This window comes from Montipora capricornis, chromosome 8 (genome assembly GCF_036669925.1).
Source record: "Montipora capricornis isolate CH-2021 chromosome 8, ASM3666992v2, whole genome shotgun sequence".
NCBI classification, from domain to species: Eukaryota; Metazoa; Cnidaria; class Anthozoa; order Scleractinia; family Acroporidae; genus Montipora; species Montipora capricornis.
In genome coordinates this window covers 1,010,585-1,020,715 of record NC_090890.1, presented here as the reverse complement: position 1 = coordinate 1,020,715, position 10,131 = coordinate 1,010,585, and the positions used below count along the sequence as shown (strand labels likewise).

The 10,131-nt window shown below is 40.0% G+C and overlaps 1 protein-coding gene across 2 annotated transcripts in view; it reads left to right on the top strand.

Moving 5' to 3' along the window:
- Positions 1 to 8,179, top strand: part of LOC138014611 (uncharacterized) — a 22,879-nt gene extending 14,700 nt beyond the window's left edge. For both annotated transcript variants that reach the window (XM_068861739.1, XM_068861738.1), the window contains exons 2-7: positions 1,507 to 1,644; positions 3,811 to 3,940; positions 5,022 to 5,180; positions 5,531 to 5,604; positions 5,890 to 5,988; positions 6,341 to 8,179. In XM_068861739.1, the coding sequence (XP_068717840.1) occupies positions 1,642 to 1,644; positions 3,811 to 3,940; positions 5,022 to 5,180; positions 5,531 to 5,604; positions 5,890 to 5,988; positions 6,341 to 6,487 (612 nt within the window). In that variant the 5' untranslated portion in view covers positions 1,507 to 1,641 and the 3' untranslated portion in view covers positions 6,488 to 8,179. The remainder of the gene's footprint in view (positions 1 to 1,506; positions 1,645 to 3,810; positions 3,941 to 5,021; positions 5,181 to 5,530; positions 5,605 to 5,889; positions 5,989 to 6,340) is intronic.
- The last annotated feature ends 1,952 nt before the right edge of the window (positions 8,180 to 10,131 follow it).

Below are 10,131 nucleotides of genomic sequence, written 5' to 3'. Positions count from 1 at the left end.
TGAGCATTTGTTCCCTTGACTTGTAAATAATGACGTCAAAAAATGTATCTCGCAGGTTGCGGGGGTTTCTTGTTTAATTGAATAATTTGTATGGGTAATCAAATGGTTACGAACCTAAACGCTCGGGAAATTTTGTACAAAACGTGTGTGAAATTATTCCCTGATTTCAGGAGTATGCCTTTTGATTAGCTGTTAATATCATGGATGACAAATTACGTTTATAAGACGCGGGGTTTTTTCAAACCTGGACGCCATTTTGGAACTGTAGGAAAAATTGCCATGGCAACATTTTAATTTTCACATGGGAAATTAACGCTGAAATTTCGCGCCGAAATTAAGGAGTAATTTGTCACCCTTTTTATTAGAAAAAGAATCTCGGATTATTTTCATACCCCTGAGCCCGGTTGTTCGATAGCCGATTAAATTAATCCAGGATTAGCGCAAACTTTTGGTTCATGTTTTCAACTTTTTGGTGAAACTTCCTTTTGCTTATTTTCGTTTTTCAAGATTGAATTCCTCTAATGTAAAGTTTTGCCAAATATCAGCGTTGACAGCATTTGGGAGTGCAGAAATAAACTCCGGCTTGGTTAATTTTTAATCTGGGATTAGCGTTAATCGACTTTTGAACAACCGGGCCCTGTTGATTTAATTGATTCCCGAGAGCATGAACTTTATTGTCTTATCAAGTGAAGTTATGATCCTCGTAGTTATCAACGCAACTTTAGCAAATGTTATTGTCTTAATGGCAAATCATTTTGAAATTCTCATTACCTGGTCTTGATTTCTGGTGATGTTCTATCGAGGCTGTAGTCGCTTCTCTTTTTCTTGTTTTTTGTATTTGGTATATATCAGTGTCTTGTTCTTCTTATCTTGACAATTTGAAAGCTGTCTGCATGAGCTTCAAGATAGAATAAAGCAAATTGAAACGTTTTTTTTTTCTTTTCCTTTTTTTTTTTTTTTTTCTTTTTTTTTTTTTTTTGAGCTCTTGTAATGCGGGTGCGGTTCTTGCATCGAAACAGAGTAGAGAACGAGAAAAGCCAACTCAAAATTTTAAGCAGACCGAGGCTTTGTCGGTCAGTGGTGGGGTGGGAAGCGGTTGCTGTAACCACGCGTGCGCCAATTCCGCAACTTAAAAGCACTATCGCAAAAGTTTGCTACCTTGGCAGGCCTTCCTTTATCTCCTTGCACAAACAAAGATTGCTTGACGAGCCAAAAGAACGTCCCGCGAAGAAGGTTTTAATCATTGGTTTAGTATATTCTTACTGAAGATATATAATCTCACATGTTTTTTTTATCGAATAGACCTTTTTCGATTGTACATTTTGTTTACCCAATACGGATCATGTGATAATACTTAAGAGGTTTGGTCCTTTGTTTTGTTCATTAAAAAGAGTGCATGCAAGCATGAATATGTCTGCATGCACTATTTTTAATGAATGATCTGTATTGGGTAAACAAAATGTACTAGCGAAAAAGGTTTATTCTGTTTTTCTTGGGCACTTGCAGGAAATATTCGACATTCAGGGTGGACAGTTTAAGGAAAATCAACACTATTCTGTGGAGGAAAAATTGGGAAATGGATCATTTGGAGTTTGCTACAAAGCAACTGCGAAGTGCCGTTCAATCACCTTTTGCATTAAAATGGTAAGCCGGCCAAATGATGTCTTAAACTTCAGCTTTAGAATGTTACGGTGGTAATATTCGTTTGTGTACCAAATTTAAATGCTGTTTCAATGAAGAGGTTTACTGTGAGTCGGCTTGAAAAGAATAAGGAGTGCTAGTATTGACTTTACAAGGCGTCATCAAACAATTTTGGTTAGTTAATAGTTATAGTTTATGTCACCTTTAATAGAATACCTAGTAATGTTGCCTGATCGTTAGACGGTCATATAGGAGCTGCCACCTCGTAGATTGGCTGTCAAGGGCGTTCGAAGATAGTTGGCATATTCTAACCGTGGGCAAATAAGTTCATTCCAAAAAAAAGACAACGATTGCTTGCATTCACATCTTCTCTTAAAAAAAAAAATAAAATAAAATACACGTTATTGAATGGTTTAACATATAATACGCGCGGATACTTTGCGAATTGCATGGTATTTTTCCGAGTCCCCAAGGGGCAAGGAAAAGATACCAGGAACGGGGTGTTTATCCATTCAATGTCCGGCGGTACGACTTGCTGCTGAAGCCTAACAAGGCAGAAACACTTGTCTTTGGCTGCCAATGCTCAGGTCATAGAATTGTGCGGAGCGACGATTTGTTGCAAAATTTTAGTGTTTCACTTTCTCACTGACTTGGCACCACAGTTTGTTTGGAAACTAACCTTTCATTCGAAAAAAAGAAACGCATGCTCCCTGAGTGTTTTATGACTGAGTCAAAAGGGTGCGTGGCTAGATTCCTGATGTGACGTAATAAACTGATTTGCTTGGTATTATGGCTCCCGCCCCACCACAAAAACTAAGGGAGACGTCCTGGGAAGGAGGTTGTAAACATGCATGCCAAGTAGCTTGTGACGTCAAACCGGGGATCGACCCATGCCCTTGTGACTCGGTCAAGAAACAAGTTATGTGTTTATTTTCTTAAAGTGCCCCTAACCCTTCAACTTTTCTTTTTTTGGTAGATTTTCATATCTTTCAAGAACGCATTTTCGGAAAAATGTTTTAAGAATATTGAATCCTGATGTTTTTTACGAGCGCTTGAAGTTAGCGAAATTTTTAATTTTTTGCGCGCGACAAGCCCCGCTGGACAATGTAGGCTCATTAGGAACGAGCCAATGAGAAGCGTCCGATATTTGACACTTAGCTGTGACGTAAGAAAAGGGCATTCCAACAACTCAAGCTTACACGATGTCCTTTTCTTACGTCAGGCTCAATATATGGACACATTTGGCCGAGACTAATGCAAACGATAGGTAAAAAAATTGTCACGAGTGCCTTCACTTTTAGCGCTCGTAAAAAATTCAGGACTCAATAAATTTAAAAAGGTTTTCTGAAAATGACTTCTTGAAAGATATGAAAATCTATCCCCCCCCCCCCCCCCTAAAAAAAAAACCCAAAAAAAGGGGCACTATAAGTTTTGAAGCTTGCAAAAGACAACGACGGTGTAAGGAGTTTTGAAAATTAACAAGGGTTAATTATTTAACAAAAACACACTTGTAGTAACGTGTTATTATAAATCAGTTCTATGTGCTGTTGTTGTTGTGAGAGGCTATAGCACGCTGATGATTTGTAATGGTAATAAAACCGAGTGGAATCTAATTTGGTCTGTAATCATGCGAATGATTAACAAAATCCGCGGCAGTCCAATTTGTTAATCAAGAGTATGATTACGGACAGAATTGGACGACACGATGTCCTGTAGCAATTAATCATAAATATTACATTTTCCGGGGATCTTAGAAAGGACAAAGAGATGGTGAAAGGCGTAATTTTTTTATGATTTTATGATTTTGTTTAAAATTTCGCTTGTCGAGACTTAGTTGTCGTAAAAAACTGCATTTTAAATGAACCAGTCACAAACTTCAATATAATCACCATAGGATCGACACAATTAAAATTGTGATTGTCCGATTACATGATAGGAAGCCAATTAGTAGGAAATACGTGGTATTTTAAACCAATCACATTCAAGGAAAGTGTAATATCTGTGATTAGAATGGATTCAGAAAGAAGGAGGGAGGGAGGAAGTAGCCTTACCTGAACCTCCTTTAATTTGTCTTGGCTTACTTTGTTTAATCCTTAATTTTACACTCACCCGGACGATCGTACTTTACTTAATGATTTTTTTTTCTTTTCTTTCTCACTTCCATTTTAGTGCGGGTATGTCATGGAAGAAATTTTAGCCTTGTATCTGGCGAAACAGGAAAATGTCAAACAGATTGTCGACTTCTACGGAGCAAAGCTTGTAGGAAGATACGCATACATATGTATGGAATTCATGATAGGTGAGAAAAAAAAATACAAGTTTAACAGTCCTTAAAAAGAATATGCCTTGCCGTTTGAATACGCCTTACATAAGCAAAAAGCGAGAAGCGATTCCTCTGAAAATAGATTAACGGATATTAGTTACATAAATTGATTTAGAACATGAATATGGGAAAATTATATAGGGCGAAAAACGAAACAACTACTTACGTATAAATTAACTGTGATGGAATGTGGAAAATAGCCAAAAGGCTGCCGACAAGGTAAACAATCCGTGGCTACAATCCTGGCTAGGAGAAGACAGCTCCGTAACAACTTAACATAAAGCCCACTGCACACAGTGAGGAAAGAGCTGAGCAAACTGCCTCGCGAGGCGGTTTGCTTAGCCGTTTCCTCACGTGTGCGGGGAAATTGTGGTGACAAATTCGCTTTGCGAGGCCGTGAGGATAAAATCAAACATATTTGACATTTTTGGCCTCGCGAGGCAATTTCCTCACTGTTTGCAGCCATCTTGAGAATCAAGCTGAGCATCCAATAAAATACATGGCATTCTCACGTGGCATCAGTGGCGTCGGAATGTCTTCCTCCGACGCCATCTTGGATGCTTGATTGACAGAGCTCAGCTCGATTCTCCCGATGGCCGCACACAGTGAGGAATTTGCCTCACGAGGCCAAAAATATCAAACATGTTTGTTTTTATCCTGGCCAATTTCTCACCAAAATTTCCCTGCACACGTGAGGAAACAGCTGAGTAAACCGCCTTGCGAAGCAGTTTGCTCAGCTCTTTCCTCACTATGTGCGGCGGGCTTACGTAAACCGACTGAGGAGGGAGAAAGAAACTACAAAAAATACAAACGTGCTAAATGGACTACATGGACTAATTACAAGACACAAATTGCTTGAGTACGACACGAGGACTACACGAGAGAACATTCCCGAGTCATTCCTACACAGGTAAAGCAATGCCAACACGATAACGAACGATGTAACCAACACCTCAAAAGGTTCAATTCCAGTTGGTGCAGAGTCCCTTCCCATGGGAATTGTCATTGTCATCATCATCGTCATCATTGGTATAATTGAACGAAATTTCCTTTTCAGGGGGGACTCTAGAAAAACTCATTCAACGACAGAGAAGGGAATTGCACGTTGGCACATGGCCAATTATTGCTGAGGGAACATGTCTTGTCTTTGTGGGTGATATACTCAAAGGCTTAGCATTCCTAAATGGCAAAGGGCTCGTGCATGGAGATATTAAAGGTAATTCATTCGCTCCAAATCATTTACGGCTTTAAGCGGATTATTAGCTTACAAATCATTTACGGCATGACAGTTTGGGGATCAGGAGACCTAAAATTTTAAAAATGTGCCTTTAGGTGCATGCGTTGTCCACAAAGGTGCAAAACAGGTCATTTCACGTCGTCGCCATGGAAAGTACGAAAACGGCTGCGAAATGTACAAAAATGAAAAAGGTCGAGCAAAGCACGCAGATCTGCTGTTTTTCACAATGAAATTTGCAAATTTGGGGTTATTGTTGTCCTTGTTGCTCGTAAGCTTGCCGACATGTAGCTATACTCTTATGTAACATCTTTTTTTGTTGTTGTCTGCAGGAGACAATGTGCTCCTCGTCGAATCGCGCATGCACGTTAAGCTAGCGGACTTCGGATTGGCACGAAAGATTGAGGTGAGCAAATGCGCACATACAGGCGGCGGAGGTATTACCAGATAATAGCTTTTCCTTAGTGGCTTTATGCGCGGTGGCCGAGAAGAGTCTAAAACAGACTAAATGTCTGACTAGTTGATAAGCGTCAAATTTCAACCGTAAAAAGATAAAAGAGCGTTAGCCCTTCGTCGGAGCGAATGACAAAGGGCTAGCGCTTGCCAACTTGTGGGATACCAAATTGAAATTCAATATACACGTATGTATAAAATGTTGTTTATAAGAAGCACCTTGGCCTTTTTTTCGTAGGAACATGTAGGCTGCCCCGATGTCTGGAAGACTGGCTGCCTCCACATTGAGATGTTGAACGGCGAACGTTCGTCCCTTCTTGATGGTTTCGTTTTTAACGTAAGTGTTAACAGTCATTGATGAATTTATAATAACACAGCTCGAAGTATTCCAAAATAATATCAACCACAGAGTTGTATTTTACCCCTTTCAGCAGCAACCTATCACGTGACACAAAAGAGGCATCCAAAAGCTGTCAATTTTCAAAATCAATGATTAAAGAGCTTTACAGTGATATATAGTTATCTGTGGATTGGAACTAAACCCTGGCAGGTATAAGAATAACACATTTTTCGGTAGACCCCTTGAAAATAAAATGTAAAAAATATGAAAATAGCTATCAGGGATGTTTTAGTTTCAGAAATCTACCACTGAGTAATACATTCTTCTCTGTACTGTTAATATTTGACAGGGCGATGACCATCTAGAGGAACACATTCCTTCCCAAGCAACGGATGAAACAAAGGAGTTCCTTAAGTTAGTCCTTGATCGAGTACCCCTGCTTAGTGCAGCAGAAATATTAGCAGAGCTCGATTCGCGCGCGGAACACCATGTTTAAGAAAATATGGTAACCCATCTTACAGCCAGTAAGAAAAAAACAGCCCGGGAGCTCCGCTTTTCTGCTTGGGTAAATCTATATACTGCGCGTTGCAACTGTTTTCAATAGCACTCTTTTCAATTGACGTCACGATGTAGCACCAAAAGCATTATGGGATTAACATGGGAAGAAAGACAGACATTTTAGCAATACTTTGCAATAATCTATTTTTATTAACTGGAAAATGCTGTTAGAAAAAAAAACAGGCACGCACAGCGTATATATGAATAGTGCTGTCACCACAGAGTTACTCGTATTTTTTTTATTTTTTAAAGATGCTCAGCTGTTTTTAAAATACTCAATAGCCTTTTGGATCAATCGGATGAGTGAGTAAGTTGTTATTCCTAGTAATTCACCCAACAAAACTAAAAGCCCGCGGAGGGAATAGAATGTGGCCCCAGGGAAATCGCGAGGTAAATAGATGAATAATGGAATGCAAATGAACATGCATATAATGCTTCATGTTTACGCTTACCGGCCAACGTGAATAAAATTCTTATACATCACTTAATTACATTTCTTCGATTCTCAGCTGAAATGAGCTAGACCACCATTCACGAAGGAATAGTCTTTTTTCCATCACGATTGGTTAAAACGGCTATTGAAAATGGATGATTATTTTAAGCCATTTAAAACTACGCGTTGCACATGTTTTATCATCTATAAAAAAAAAAAGCCCGAGGGCGAATAATACGTCTCTATAGAAAGTCTAAGCTAGCAAACCATGACATGAAGACCTCCATTTTGAGTATTGAAAAAATGGAAACTTTGAGAGCAACGTCACTGTACCCAAAATAAATTGATTCAAAAACGTTTCATGGGAGTTCAGACATAAATTTGCGACGGTTACATTAATGAGGCTATAGTACAATTTTTGTCCACACGGAGTTTGTCTACACGGAGCGGAATGTACTGCCCTTGAAAAACAACAGCCAAACTTGGCTGTGACTGTGAAAAAAGTGACAGTAATAACAATAATAATGATAATAATAATAATCATCATCATCATCATCATTATCATTATCATGATGATAATAATAATAATAATAATAATAATAACAAAATTGGACTGTTCGCAGAAAAGTACGCTATTCTTTGATTGCACCCACGTGATAAGACGGCCATGTTGGTGCCAAGACAAAGGCTTGTTTCCATATCTCAAAGTACCCTTGGACGTGAGAGGCCTGGAACAACAAAACCGAAACAACCCAAATCCATACAAAAATGCTAACCTTAGGCCTAAACATTATCTAAAGCAAATTGTTGAGGCCTAAGGTTAGTGTAAAGGTTTGGGTTGTTTCAGCTATTGCACCCTTCACCCCTTACCGCCACCCCATGCCCCTCTCGTCCAAGGGCACTTTGAGATATGGAAACAAGTCTTTACCGAAAAATGTAGCTCAAGGTTTGCATAATAAATAATTTAATAATAGAGTCAAATTCCCAAAAGACATTTTCGCTATTGTTCTTTCCACCAACATGGCTGCCATGACGTCAGCTACAATCAAAGAATTGGGAACGGCCAGAATTTTAAGGGGAGAGAGGTGCTTGATGATTAAGTACCAGGAGAGTGTCCCCAGGGGACGCTTGGTTATTTGTTACGACTCGCTCCCTTGGAATGAATGTCAGCATGAGAAAGGCCATAGCTCAGAGCTAAATGGAAAATAATAATAATAATAATAATAATAATAATAATAACAATTCAAGATTATTTACAAAATACTATTGATAAAATTAATACACGAAATTTCGTAAAAATTTAAAATCATGTATAATACAAAAGCATTTAGCTTGAAAATTTCCCTACAAAAACTTAAGATGCCCGAATTGGCGACGTTTATTTTGCAGTCTAAGGAGTGTTCGGGAACCTCACACACATGCCTGTACCGATCTTAGAAGTTCGAAACAGAATTGTGTCCTGAGCCATGCGATAACGGTGTTATACGGCTCGGTGTCCTTCTGAGCTATCTTATCTTCAAGATGCTTCAAGAAACGCTGACACTAATTTCCCATTCCGCCATTAGTTCCAAACACTAAAGGTGCGAATGAACCCATCTATACATCTAACAAACGCTGCTGGTTCTTCTCGTCCTCTTGCTCTTTGAATACTTCAGATGTTGTCTTGTTCTGCTAACACTTGGAGTTAATTATAAAGTGCGGAACTCTTACATCAAAAAATGTCGTAACTCCTCTTGACCAGAAACCTCCCGCCTTGATGTCTGATCTTGCCTCAGAGCTTGTGACAGCACTTCTCAAATGTAGCCGCTCGTTGTCGAGGGGTTGAAGGCGTGGTTCAATTTTCCACATTGTTGCAGACCTTATTGATGAATGCCGTTAATAAATCACGGACACCATCATGTTTCTGCGCTACAAAGCCCCCATTTTTTACATGAGAGGGCATGGCCTACAGTAAACTTATCCCCACACACACATAGACTTGGTAGATCGACTAGAGGCAAATTATGCCGTAAGCGTAGCGAGTCTCTTAACTCCTGCTTCTTTAGGGCTAAGCCCTGATCTGCGAGAGGCATTTAACCAAGAACTTGCGACCTTGTCTCTCGGTTGATTAACTAGTCGCAGCAGATCTGAGGAGAGAGTTGAGTCAATGCTTTCCATTTTCTCTTTGTCACGCGCCCTCTTAAGTGACTGATGATGTCTCTTAAGCTCCCCCGTAGATCTTTCGCCTGGCGCCATAAATGTACTGTGCGATGTGATAGAATCTACGTGCGCAGTAGTTATTGACTTCGAGGCAGCAAACTGTTGTGGCGCATCAGCTCTCAAATCTGGCATTCCCAGACCCCCTTGAGCCGTTGTTAAGTTGACAAGTCGACTCACCTCATTAGGGAGAGGCTCTGATTGGAAGAAGTAGGTCGTCAATCACCTCCTGGATTGGATCGACATAATCCTCAAACTATTCTATGGTGCACATGAAGTAGGTGAACTTTGACTTGTACCCTTTTGTGAAGGCAATGTACGCTGTGTGAGGCTGACTCTTTGCAATTTTGGAGACCCGTTCGATTTCCTCTTACCATATGCGAACTTTCTCCTCACAATAATGATCTTTGTATTCTTGCGACGCAATCACTGCTCCTAGATGGCGCTGACCTTCAGTTGTTATATTGACTTCACCTCCAAACACCTTCTTTGCTTCATCTGCAAGTGCCTCAGACTTAACAATCCGCCAACTCTTTGACCCGTTCACGAGATATTCAAACTTTTCTCTCTCTTTACTCAATTGCTTGTACCAGTCGCACAACTGCGCGATTCTCCCTCCTCCAGCAGAGCCGTCTGCAAGCCACACCTGTTTAACCATCGGGCTGTGCGCCCTCAGATTCTGAATCATTACAGATGTATTGACTGAATACCATGGCATTGCCAGGGGATCCCCCTGCGTAGTGCCTTCTTGTGAGAGTATTTCACCTCCACCGCAGATAAACAGTCTAGATGGGCTTCTATAGGTGTTTATTACATAGAGCGTTATTTCTTTGCACGTGATCTGGATATTGTGCAAAGCCGCTGACCCGTTCATTTGGTTAAAGGCGTTACTTGCATCGATCAACAGAATCCCATCTGTTCCTTCTTCTTCAAATACTTGGCTCATTGCATGT